At 45.8% G+C, this 14199-nt stretch overlaps 1 protein-coding gene across 2 annotated transcripts in view; it reads left to right on the top strand.

Moving 5' to 3' along the window:
* Positions 1-9277, top strand: part of LIN9 (lin-9 DREAM MuvB core complex component) — a 478167-nt gene extending 468890 nt beyond the window's left edge. For both annotated transcript variants that reach the window (XM_078647550.1, XM_078647551.1), the window contains exon 15: positions 7906-9277. In XM_078647550.1, the coding sequence (XP_078503676.1) occupies positions 7906-8011 (106 nt within the window). In that variant the 3' untranslated portion in view covers positions 8012-9277. The remainder of the gene's footprint in view (positions 1-7905) is intronic.
* The last annotated feature ends 4922 nt before the right edge of the window (positions 9278-14199 follow it).

Genomic DNA, 14199 nt, shown 5'->3' with positions numbered 1-14199 from the left:
CTGCCACCCCAGTTCAGACATGGCCATATGCAAATCAGTCTGACCCTGTGCCTCATGGGAACAGTCCAGCCCGAACTGCCGAGACATCCTTCTCGCATCTCAGGGACACCACTAGAGAACATGCCTGTTCGATTTCACGAGGAGACAGCGAGGGTTACTCTTATTACGTCCCATGAGCATTATGAAATACACCCCCCCCGCCCCCCTGCTCACTATCATTTGTGTCGCAACGCTGCATTCTTTGTACCCTTGTGCAGTCAGGACAACTGGGGGCTCTGCCTGATGTATGCATAGTAAAATAAAGCAATGCTCAGGGTTCCAGGAGTCCTTGACGCTTCTGTGCACCGATGACACGCTCCTACGGCACTATTACATGTGTCTGGGTGATCAAGAGAAGACACTTGACATTATTGGTTTACTGGGACGAGGATATAGGAAAGACCTCACATGAAAGTCTAACAAGTACTCTGTCTAACGAGTAGCATTGATGTGACTTGTGATATTTTCCTCAGCAAAAAAAATAAACACTCTTTGGGCTCATGATGTGTATCCACGTGAGCAAGTCCTTTTGCATTTAAACGTCGCTACGCCCAGATGTATGTTATGTTTACTTTACAACACGTATTGCTACGCTTTGCTTCTGATCAGTCAGCATTTCCAAGCTTTTGCTATTTTATTACTAAACTCTAATTTCAACATTTTAATTTTCCGTGGGCTCGTGCCTCTTTCTTCCTCCGTCTCAATACCTCCAACACAATAAACTAGGTTGATAACCAACCGTGATAACCAGATGAGAAATTCAGAGTGACCGTGCACACAAGCGCCAACACACACCGATTGATTTAGATATTTAAAGAGCAAGCACACAGTCCGTGAAGATGACGCGATAAACCTGTTAACCACAAGGTTTATAAAGTTGCTTAAATCCACTTATTGTTTTATTTCCGAGGAACAAGATTCTTCAGTGATCAGAAGGGTAAACTTTCTTAAGACAAGTTGGTGTGATACATAAAGTGCACGCGCCATGATGTAATGTGTGTGTTTATGGTGTCAGGTAGCTTGGACGAGGCTCGGTTTTATAACTGCAGCGGATCCAGTTGATTGTCTCGTCCATGTGACACTCACACAGAAGACAAAGTGCGGATTGTGCCAGGTCCCGACCGCAGACGCCTCTGGTCAAAGGTAAAGTTTATTCCTTGCAGCAGTAAAGGGGACTCGGTTGTTTTCGGCCGCCACCAGGTGTCAGCCCGAGGAAGTTCAAGTTCAGGTTAATCAAAGCCCGTAACCCGTAACCCGGCGGCGTCAAAGCTGCGTCAAGCGCCCACCCGCAGACCTGTACCACAAACCACATCTCCGCAGCGGCCACGCGTTTTGTTGCACACCAAGAGGGTCAAATGCATTCCTTGGCACGCAGAGCTTGCGTGGTCTTCAGCTTTACTTCTCTTGTTTGCATTAGCCTACTCTTTTTTCCACTCCTTTTCTTGCAGTCACTCCCCGGCTGTGATTGTTGACTTACTCCGAGATATGTACCGCTTTATAGAAAAATGTACATTTGTGGTGCAGAGCATGCCCCCTCTTACAAGCCTCTGGAGCTGAACAGTTTGCACACAGATTCCTCCTCTACCTTACGTCCCTGAACCAGCACCACCATATTGTCCGGCTTCCAGCTGGTGGGGGTGGCAGGGAGCCCACAGGTGGTCCGGCCCGTGTGTCCAATTGTGGGGCCTGTCACTAGTCGCTCGTGTCTGCCCTTTCAGCCGTACAGGGAAGAAAGGGGGCTTTAATGGCCCCATTGTTTCCGACACACGCTTAGGTTACCCCCTGCACAAAGGGGTCGGGTCATTTATATTAATTAATTCAGGGCACAGTGAAAACAAGGCACGTTTGCCATCTGTGGCCTCCGAGCCATAATCTTCCTTACCTCCGCCCCAATCTTTCAGGACTTTAAAAACGGTCTTTACAAAGTGAAACGTGAACTGTATATTTTTGTGTGATACTTTTTTGTATAGTCCATCACACCTACAAGTCTCACATTTTGTCTGCAAGGCCCGCAACTTGGACCATTTTCTTTTGAGCTCCTTGACAGTAGTCTCATTCACACCTTGAAATCGCCATCGCTGCGAGAAACTGCTTTAAATGGCACTGATTTACGTTGAGGGCATTCTACACACTCCGTTTGATGTAACCAGGGTCCAAAATATATATATGTCTGAGTGTGTGGTTACACAGTGGGTTTGTTTGAGCACAGTTTTTGTCAATGTGCGTATACTGCTGTAAAACCATTTCAAAGTGCAGTTCATCACTTACCAGCGAGTACACAAGTGAAGCCACTTTCTTAAAGCAGCACCCTCTCCCACCCCACCCCACCTCCACCTGCCACAGAGCTCTCAAGTTTTCCAGGTTCATGCATGAATTGGTCATTCACTTCACGTTTTTTTTTTTGCTATGCTTTATGGGACAAGTCCTGTTTTATCACATTATACAGATAGAAATATGATTCTCAGTATACAAAGGAAAAAGCAAGCTTGGATGAGCTACCCACACATGGTCATTGGAAATGTAAGAGTTATGCTGTGCCATCTAAAGAACTGTCTGCCAGCTTAGTGACTAGTAGGGTGACATATTGTCCCTACCACTTAAGGTTTTTGGTGCGTGCCAGAGAAGTTATGGGACTATTTTTCAGTGCTGTTCTAATTTTGGCAGTCGCAATGCAAATAATGTATGGGTATAATGTTGCCTTTGTGCTGCTTCTCATCCAACTGGTGCTAGTTTCTTAAAGAGCACAAAAAGCTACTTCATGGATATTGTTGGCAGCTGTGATGGAATAAAAAGTCAAAAGGTGCAAGGATGGAACCGGAAAGGTAAACGGGAGAGAGAAGGAGAAAACATAACTTTGTGCCGTGCTGTGTTATTGCATATTACTTATGGATCCCTAACATCTATCGCCAGCACTCTATCTGTCTATCTATCTAAACCTATCTATCTATCTATCTATCGATCGCCCTCACTCTATCTGTCTATCAATTGCCCTCACTCTATCTATCTATCGCCATCACTCTATCTATCGCCCTCCCTCTATCTATCGCACTCACTTTATCTATCTATCGCACTCACTCTATCTATCGCATCACCACCGTATCACTCAGCACCACCACAACATCACTCCGCGCCACCACAGCACCAGTCTGTGCAACCATTCAACAACAACTGGTTCAAATATGTTCTCTCAATATTTCAAGCTTTATTACAAATGTCACAAAAAGATGTTAATATTTCACTTCTGTTCTTGGATTTTTGTCACAATAAAATACACTGAACATAATCTTCACAAAAGTTATTTACAAAAGTTTAAGCTATTGCCATTATAAATTACAATAACTTTAATTTAAATATTAATTATTTAAAAAAATGAAAAGAAGGCATTGTTATTTGTGATATCAATACATCTAAGTCACGTAAATACAACACATATTACATTACAAATGCTATAGGTGTCACATTTGCGAAAGTTAAAAGTATTGGCATTGTAAATGACAAAGCTATTAATTTTGCTATTTTCAAAACCAACACATAAATACAAAATTTGTCATTTACAATACCAATAGCTCAAACTTTCCTAATGCGAGACCTATTGCATTGCAAATGCTTGTTTTTTTTTTAGCCAGTGATGAGTCTAGCTACTGTGTTGATTTAAACTTTTAGGGGGCAGTCGTTGCTCTAGGGAGATCTACCTGATTGATTGTTACAGTTCCTATTATTTCTGGAACGATATATATATTCCCCAGATCTGGTATGTACTGGTAGTGATTATTTGTTTTATTCAAGGTTTCTGCCTGGTTAGGCTTTGTCAGTAAGGGATACCTTTGATCTGGTGGCAACCGGTCTGGGAGTACCTGTGTTCCTCTTCCTGTTGTGTTTCTGAAGGGGGCCTCATCTGGAAGTACAGGATTGTATGTTCCCATGAGGTGCAGTGTCAGTACTAATTTGCTTAAGGTAGGCATCTGTCTGGCGTGACTGACACCGTATGTGAAAAACTATGAATCTGAATGATACCCAGAGCAATTGCCAGTTGTTTGAAAACATACCTTTAATCTCCTTCGTTGTGTTCCACTTCATCTTGCGCAAAGAGTTAATTTGAAAGAAATGTATGTCATAGATGATTCAGTCACACAATGTCACATTTGTTTTTACAGTCTTTTTTTGCAAGGAGATATACATGGTCCTTTCTGTTTTTCCAAATCTTCAGTATCACTACCTCTTTTCGATTCGCTTCTTCTGAGGTCCATCCTGGTTATTGGCGGTGTCTTAGCAAGCCCTGTCCAAATTGCATACTCAAGTAGGAAAATGTATTTTCTACGTAGTATATCTGCTTGAAAAATCCATCTTTGCTACATTCGGTTCAACTTTTTAATTCAGTTCAGCCACATGTGCTCTATTTAAATGGACAACCGTTTTTAGGTCTGGTGTGCTAGACATCTTGGGGACATTCAGAAAGCTCACCTAGGAATGCCATTCCACCCATTGCTTTACCATAGGTTTTGTGGTTTGTAACTCGCATTTTCTGGCTTTCTATTTGCTGGCTTTATTTGCTTTAGGCTGTCCAGCTTGAGTTTGTCCCTTCTGTTGCTCAAACATGTTTACTGTATTCTTCCACGAACTCACTTTCTGTAAACAGGCCTTTAAATCTTGGTCTTATCTTGTCACATTTGCTGCACATTCAAAGGCAGAGGTCAAATGTCAAGCTCTCTCTTCTGAGGGAGCTTGGTGTGTACTTTTCTTTCTCTGACTTCAAAGTGAGAGGATTTATGTGACAATCCTGCTGAGTATCCATGTAAGAGAAGAGGGTGTGGGATGTTTTTTTTCTATCACACAAAAAAATGAACTGTGCTGATGTATCAGAATTTATACAAATGAAGCACATTTGTGTAATTGTGAAGTATCGTAGAAACATATTTGAATACGATCAAAACGCATCAATAGACTAGGCGACGACATTTGCACACATTATCGTTTGTGTGCAGTAAAACAGTATTTCAATGCAAATGTAATGGTCACTTCAGTTGAACATGTGTTGTCTGTAATGGCAGTGCGCTACCACACCATGCATACTCCATACTACGCCACTCCACTCCCTTCCACTCTACTCCACACCACTCCATTCTACCACACTCCACGACATTCCATTGTACGACACTCCACGGCAGGCCACTCCACTCCCCTTCACTCTAAGACACTCTACGACACGCCATGCCACTCCAATCTAGGACACTCACTCCCCTGCACAGTACTCCACTCCACACTCCCCACTCCAATCCAATCTATCCCACTCCCATGTACCCCACTCCAGTCCAATCTGCCCCACTCCACCTACCCCCAATCTACCCCTCTCCAATTTACCCACCCCAATCTACTCCACCCCACTCCAGTCTACCCCACTCTAGTCCAATCTGTCCATACTTAACTATGATCCCCTCTCCACTTCAATCTACCCCTCTTCACTATGATCTACCCATTTTCACTATAATCTACCCCACTACAACCTACCCATCTCCAGCCCAATCTACCCCATTCCACAGGCACTGTAATCTACCCGACCACACTCCTATCCACTCCAATCTGCCCTATCTAATCTACCCCACTCCAATTCAATCTACCCTACTCTAATCCACCCAATATACCCCCACTGCACCCTAATCTACCCCACTCCACTAGTCCCCAGTCTCTCACTCCTTTCAACTCCACTCCAATCTATCCAACTGCACTCCACCCCACTCCAATCTACCCCACTCCACTGTACCCCAATCTAGCCCACTCCAATCCACCCAATGTAATCCTCTACACCCCAGTTTACTGCACTCCATTACACTTTACCCAATCTACTCCAGTCTACCACATACTACCCAAATCTAACCCACTCCACCCCACTTTAATCTACCCTAGCCCACTCCTCCCCAAACTATCTACCCCATCCAGACCACCACATTCTAATCTACTCCATTCCAATGTACCCAACACTACTCCAATCTACCCCACTCCCCCAATCTAAACCTACTCCACTCTACCCCAATATACCCCACACCAGACGACCCCACTTCTCACTACAATCTACACCCCTCCACTACACCCCACTTCACTCCAATCTATCCTACCATAATCCATTCAATTTATCCCTCTCAAATCTACCCCAATTACCCTAATCTACCCCACTCCAATCTTCTCCTCTCCACTCTACCACAATCCACCTTCACCCCACGTTTCCACAATCTAGCCCTCGCCACTCCAATCAACCCCAATATAGACCATTCCACTCTTGCCTGAACTACCCACTCCAATTTACCCCACCCCAATCTACCCCAGTTCAATCTACCCCACACTCCAATCTCCCCCACTCGACACTATCCCATTCTACTTCACTCCAATCTACTCCACTCTACCCCAATCTAACTCCATTCCAATCTAACTGCCCCATCCCAATCTACCCCACATCACTCCAATCTTCCCCAATCCAAACCTACTCCACTCTAACCTACTCCACTCCAAACTACCCCAATCTCCCTCCACTCCGCGATAACCCTACTCCAGTCTACTCCACTCACATCTACATGACTGAAGTCACTCCACTCCAATCTACCCCAATATATTCCACTCCACTTCAGCCCAACCCACTCTACTCCAGTCTACCCTAATCTACTCCACTCTACCCCCTCCAACCTACCCCCACCCCCAATCTATTCCAATTCAATCTCACTCCAATCTACCCCATATATCCCACTCCACTGTTGCCTAGTCCACCCTGATCTACCCTACTCCAACCTACCCCACTCCAATCTACCCCAATCTACTCCACTCTACCCCTCTAATCTACTGCCACCACCCCAATCTACCCCAATACAATCTACCACTCTAATATACCTAACTCCCCCACTCCAATTTGCAAAAGTCTAACCCACTTCACCCCAATGTACCCCATTCCATTCTACCCTAAAGTACCCTACTCCAATCTACCCCACCCCACGCCACTAACGTTTGGCCATGCTGAACAGCAGCCACACTTGTATACATAATAACTAAAACACATTGCCAAAGCCAATAGCTGTTGCATAGGCGAGATCTATTGACTTTGCCAATGCATGTTATTTCAAGTTGCTTTGTCTGTCACTCTGCTAACCCACCCATCTCTGTTGAGTTCCAGCTCAATTGTACCGACAATGGACATGGGGTGTACGAGTGAAAGAAGGTTTTCCTGCACTCAAATTAAAATGTAACTTTTGCCTTTAGAATTGCATATTCACCAACAGCGCTAATCCAGGAGCCTCAAACTGCTAAAGAATTGCTGACATTTGCTCTCAAACCTGTTTAATCTAAAGTCTAGGCTGTAAGAAAATAAATTGTGTATAATCTCAATCAAAAGACTGCTGGTGCCTTCTGTGAGCAGCTATACCCCTTTATTGTTTTTTTTAAACACATTTTTATTACTTTTGAGAGAAACCAGGTTCCTGGTACAATAGGAAACAGACAGACAATCAAATGCTGAGCTGCCCATTCAATCTGGGAACTTCTTAATTACAAATTACATGCACTATAAGAAATCATAAGGCATATTGGGCATTACTCACGAAAACTGAATTGCCAAGAGTCCTCTTTCCAGCCAATTAGTTAGAACTGACTAAACAGACATGAAAACATCAGTTTACATTAGTGTTGTTCCTGGGTCATTAATTGCTTTTGTGATAGTGACCGATTGGGTTTAGGTTTGCCAATTTTACCTTCAGCAGTCAGCACATCGAACTGGGTATAACACAACAAGGTTACTCCTCCCAGTTAGCATTAATTTGACGCATGCAATATATTGTGATAAGCTTTCTAATTTGTGTCTAATTGTGTTTTCTTATTCCATCCATCTAGTTGTTTTCAAAACAATGTGGAGATCCATGTCGCACATATTCAGAGTGGCCTGAGTCAGATGGGAAATTTGCATGCATTTGCAGCTAATAACACCAACAGAGACTGAAAGGACAGACTTCATTGTTGCAATTGTGCTGCACATACTCTGGGAATTTCTTTACTTTGAGGCTTATGGCGCCAAATATTGAGTCATGGTTGAAAAGGAGATAACGAAAGAAGATCAAAGTTCTCTTTTGTTCCTTGGAGATCTTCTCTGCCTCAGGAGAAATTGGAGTTCCTGACCAAGCATTAAGTTCTCATTCTTGTTCCTTCGTTTTGCAATGCCTACCGTTTTAGCAAGTATGTTTCTTAATTATTCATGACGTAGGAGTGCCTACCTTCATTGGAAAACAAAATGGAAAATAGATTGGAGACACCCTATAGTTCTGTGTTGTTGCAGAAGGGCCAGGAGAGTCAGAGCTTGTGCATCAGTCACCAGTGGGATTTGCTCGCAAGTTGAAGCAAAGAAGAGTGCCCGAGTAATGGAAATGGGAACTGTGTATGTGCTGTTGATGTTGGAAAGAGACCATGGACAGAACGGACTATCCAGTGGATGACACTTGTGTAGGCAACGGGTATCAGTAATTTTCTGATAAACTTGCAAGGAAACATTACAATTTTTGGCTATCAAAGGAAAGTAGCCAAGATCTCCCAAGACAAAAGCTACATTTTAAGATGTAGCTTTCTCCCATAACCTCCCTCAACCCCCTTTCAGGGCTAACCATTCTTGACTTTGTTTTGCTCCTCGCTACAGTTATGCAAAAGACTCAGAAATAAGAGACCATTTTCTTTATTTGCACACGTTTTAAGCTAAACAGCTTGTTGCTGTCGCCCAACATTCAGTCATTGAATGGGACGAAGAAAGTGCTTTTATATAGAAAGATGCATAAAAACCCAGGACAACCAGTGTTCGGAACTGAAAAGTGTACAAACTAGCATAAAGGTGTATCCTGGAATGTCCATCTTGTAAAAAAGTGTGTATTGGATTGTTTGTTTAATATAGAATATTAAAGGCTTCAGTGTAATAAACTGTTTTTCAATTTGGAGTTTAGAAGATAGCTGTAGAGGTGTTTCAATTCTTTTAGATGCCTCATGAAATGGGGTTTTTTATATGTTAATGTATAAAGAAAATTTAAAACGGAATTATTTTCAATTTGAAAATTTTGTATAGTTTAAAAGAAAGGCTTATGTATCTTTTGTTGGTATTGTGCCACTGCAAACTCTTAGCACAGAATTTGTATTTACATAAACCTGTTACGTTAATTAAGAAGTTCATAAATCTTTTATTCTCACTGAAATTTGTAATTCAGAATAAAATTGCCTAAAAAACTGGTCAATGATTTTCAGAAACATAATTGCAACATGGTGAGTGAAGGATAGGTCCAGTAAGGCGGGTCCAACTAAAAGCTGCCCATTTGAAAGAGACTATTAGTTCGAGATTTCTTACCTTAGAATTACCCCCAGGCGTCAGGCTGGATCTAGAGAAATGTTTTTGTAGCAGTACCCCTGTGCATCGATAGGTGGTGTCAGTCGACTCCACGTTCGGCACTGGGCTGACGTCCGTTCTTTCTTTTTTCGCGCCAGCTAGCGCTGATCCGGAGAGAGTGGTATCTCTAGTCACTTTTTGACTACTAATTTTAAACTTTTGTTGACTTCTTTTCGAGTCGTGTTGACTCCTGGTGCACAGAGGGATGTCACGTCGGATCAGCTTCAAGGCTTGTTACTCCTGTCACAAATTGATGTTGGTTACGGACCCGCCCCTTCGTGTGCCTTTGTTTTCTGAAGCGTGGCCACAACCCGAAGTTGTGCTCCAACTGCCGGGCCATGAACCGGAAGTCTTTGCGGGAGTGGTCCCGCAGTGGTGTTGCGTAGAGCGGCTGAGGCCTTGAACCTTGAGCCTCCTATGGTGGTGGTCTGGCCCAACCTTCTGACTGAGGTGCTTCAACCAGCAGCAGCCTCTTCAGAGCCCCTGCTGCCGTTTAATGAGGCCCTCACTGACACCCTTCTGGGCACCTGGTCCAAGCCCAACACAGGTGCTCCTGTGGATAAGATGATTGCCTGAAGCCACCGGGCGTCCCCATTTTCCTCTCCCAACACCCTACCCCTGAGAGCTTTAGTGGTCCAAGCTTCTACTTCTAAGGGCACATTCCCTACTGCTCCGCTAGCTAGGGAATCCAAAAAGCTGGATCATCTTGGGAAGGTGCTTTCTTCCGCCAGCTGGGGACTGCGGTCGGTGAACACTGCATGTCTTTTGGGCCGTTAAACCCACTCTGTGTGGGACACGGTTGGGCAGGTGCTGCCACAGTGTCCGGAGGAGGCCCGGGCCACTCTCCCTTGCAGTTGCTGAGGGCCGAGATGCAGCAAAGGCCATTAGGTGTGGGCTGGACACTGCCGACTCGCTAGGCAGAACGATTTCAACTTCGGTAGCCCTGAGTGTTACGCCTGGCTGAGGTCCACTGGTTTTTTGGGCGACATCCAATCGACTCTTTTGGTCATGCCCTTTGATGGCCGTCGCTTGTTTGGCGAAAAAGCAGACAACGCGCTCGAGGGCTTTACGGATTCTAGGGCTACAGCCAGATCCTTGGGCCTCTCTACCACCTCTCGTCCCTCGCAGTCTGCTTTTCGCCCCTTCTGTGGCTTCGGAAGGGGTGTCCCACCACGTTCCGCCCAGAGCCACAGGCCTGCGCAAACTGTTCAGCCTCTGCGCGGCCCGGGAAGTGGGAACCAGTGTCGTGGGACAGGAGGCCAGTGGGCGGGCCAGTCCACCGCTGCCCTTCTACAGCAGCCTCCAAACCTTCCTAGTCGGACCCTCCAGGGTCACCATTTGCCAGCAGAATTCGCCATCACCTCCCCCACTGGCAGAACATCACGTCGGACAGGTGGGTTTTGCAGATAGTCCGAAGGGGATACTCCCTCCCCTTCGAGACTACCCCTCCATCCATGCCACCTACACCATCTCATGTCGGAAGATCACTTGGCTCTTCTCTGCCAGAAAGTTACGTCTCTCTTGGCCAAGGGAGCCATTGAGCGTGTCCCTGTGCCAGCAGTAGGTCGTGGTTGTCCTTCTTGGGTACCAGAAAGTAGTGGGAGTAGCAAAGACCTGCATCCGATCTTAGATCTCAGGGACGTCAACTTCTTCCTCTGGAAGTTCAAGATGTTGATTGGCTCAGGTTCTGTCTGCTCTCTGCCCTGTAGACTGGATGGTAGCGTTGGACTTGCAGGACACCTATTTCCACATCCCCGTCCTACCGGCCCACAGGCATTACCTACGGTTCACGGTAGGCCACGAGCATTTTCGAATTATCGTGCTCCCCTTTGGCCTTACCAGCGCCCCCTGGGTGTTCACGAAAGCGATGGCGGTGGTTGCTGCTCATCTGCGCAGATCAGGGGTTCCAGTCTTTCCCTATCTCTACGCCTCTGTTGAAAGTGGGCTCACCCCAGGCTGTCATCTCCCACCTCCAGAATACGGCGGACCTCCTGCATTCACTGGGGTTCACTATCAACGTGCCAAAGTCACACCTGATTCCTTCTCAGAAGCTCATTTTCATCGGAGCGGTTTTGGATACAATGCAGTTTCAGGCTTATCTTCTCGAACAGCGAGTCTGGGATATTCGGGCTATGAGTCCGATCTTTCAGCCTCTATCACGTGTTTCGCGCTGGAAAGCTACGGATTAAATCCGGAGGGGGCCCCTCTGTGTATCTTGCAGGGGGGCCCCTTCAACTTTCATTACGCCACTGGTCAGAATGACCCTGAGGCTGCTGGGCATCATGGCCTCCTGCATCCTGCTGGTGGATCATGCCAGGTGGCATATGCGGGCTCTGCAGTGTGACCTGAATTTCTAGTAGGCACAGCATCAGGGTAATCTTTCCGATTGCGTCCAGATCTCGGAGGGCACTGCACACCAATTGCAGTGGTGGCTAATGAACCAGGATTGGGTCAACAACAGATCCCTCTCTCTCTTCCCCAACCAGAGTTCACAGTGGTGGCAGATGCATCACTTCTGGGGTGGGGCGACCACATGGGAGAGGCGGAGATCAGAGGCCTCTGGCGGAGTCTGGGCTCCACATCAACCTTCTGGAGCTCCGGGCGACCCGTCTTGCACTGAAGGCATTCCTTCTCTCTGTCCGGGAAAGAGTAGTGCAGGTGTTCACGGACAACACCACCGCCATGTGGTACTGCAACAAACCGGTCAGGTGTGGTCGTGGACCCTTTGTCAAGAGGCTCTCCGCCTTTGGACATGGCTGGAACATCAGAGCATATCTCTGGTGGTTCAACACCTGAACGTCAGGGTGGACAAACTCAGCCGCAGGTGCATGATGGATCACAAATGGCATCTTCACTCAGAGGTTTTGCAAGTTCTCTTTCAGCAGTGGGGAAAGCCTTGGTTAGATATATTTGCCACGGAAGAGAACGCACCATGTCAGCAGTTCTGCGCATTGAAATTTCCAAGGCGTCACTCGCTCAGTGACACTTTTTGTCGTAAGTGGAGTTACGGTCTTCTCTACGCTTCTCTGCCTATACAACTTCTGCCCAGAGTGCTGAAGTACATCAAGCTTGACCGGGCCAAATCATTCTTGTGGTTCCGGATTTGGCACGAAGCGCCTGGTAACCCGAGCTCTTACACATGGCCATCGATCCTCCGATCATACTGCCTCTTTGGAGGATATTCTGTCGCAGCATCAGGGGACAGTCCTCCACCCGAACCTGTCCAGCCTCCACCTCCTTGCGTGGAGATTGAGCGGTGACAGTTGACAGCTTTCGACTTTTCTCCTGAAGTCTGTAATGTTATCTTGGCAGCCAGGCGTCCCTCCACTAAAACGGTATATGCCTGTAGATTAATCAAATGTATGCCATGGTGCACAGCAAAGGCTGTGGATCCCCTTTCTTCCCCTCTTTCGGAGGTTCTATTGTTCCTCCTTTCCTTGGCCCAGCAGGGCTCTACTCTGGGCTATCTATCAGCCATTTCTGCCTTTCTTAGGCTTACTGATCAGTCATCTCTTTTCAGGTCCCCTATTGTAAATAGATTTCTTAAGGGCATTACTCAACTCTTTCCTCCAATTCCTTTCATAATGCCCCAGTGGGATTTGAACTTGATCTTGACATACCTTATATGTGCTCCTTTCGAGCAGCTAAATAATTGTCCTCTCAGACTCTTGACTTTAAAAACCGCTTTTCTGGTTGCCATCACCTCTGCTCTCTGGGTGAGGGAGCTTCAGGCTCTGTCTTCTAAGCCTCTTTTCCTTGCTGTTCATCCGACAAGGTTGTCCTTGGAACTAGACCTTTTCTCCCCAAAGTGGTTACTTCTTTCCACATTGGACAGACCATCACTTTGCCCACCTTCTTCCCGCCCGCATCCTTCAAAGGAGGAAGAGAGGCTCCACCGCCTGGATCCAAAACGTGCCCTATCTTTCTATCTGGATCACACGAGACAATTCCGGTTGGATGACCAACTCTTTGTTGGCTATGCGGACGCCAAGATAGGTCGGCCGTGTAAAAATGGACCATTTCTCGGTGGGTAGTTCTGTGCATGAAAATGTGTTATTCCATGGTAAAGAAGGAACCTCCAGTAGGACTGCGTGCCCATTCCACCAGGGCGACTGCAGCCACTTCTATCAAGTTCTATCAAGTACCACGCACTTTAACACCATATACTTCCACAGGAACGGATGACAATTTCTCCAATCCCCTACTCCACTAGAAGCGAAAGATTACTTTCACTTTCAGCAAAAAGGGGGAAAGGGGAATGGGACAAAAGAGACTCCACTGCTGTGCCTCTTCCTCTAGGAATTCCTGCTAATCTTCTCTGCATCTATAATACAAAATGACATTAATACACCCTTAACTAGCCCTGATCTAAATGCTATCAGAGATGTATTTTACAGACTATCTCATACCTGAACTTAAGCAGCGATGAGCCACTCTCTTATATATTAGTTGCTGGTGTTTAAGTATTCTTTCTATGCATGCTTTACAGACTCTTTTTTTCCTTGTAGTTCTTTGTTGCAGGTGGCACTCGATGAAATGGGTGGTAAGCATGATATATATTGCTACCTACTAAATATGACAACTGTAGGTGAATAGTCTGCCACTTAAATTCGGAAAGTCTTATTACCTCTTTGGCTGAGTTACTACTGGAATGCCTCTTGAAAGAAAAAGTCCCTCTTGTAAAATAATTTCTAAACACAAAAGCGCTAAAAGTCTGGCAAAATTCAGCTCACACACTAAACTCCTGTTAGGCTTTAGAGGACCGAAAT

Source organism: Lissotriton helveticus, chromosome 6 (assembly GCF_964261635.1).
Source record: "Lissotriton helveticus chromosome 6, aLisHel1.1, whole genome shotgun sequence".
Taxonomy (NCBI): domain Eukaryota; kingdom Metazoa; phylum Chordata; class Amphibia; order Caudata; family Salamandridae; genus Lissotriton; species Lissotriton helveticus.
This window is presented reverse-complemented; position numbering and strand designations above follow the sequence as displayed.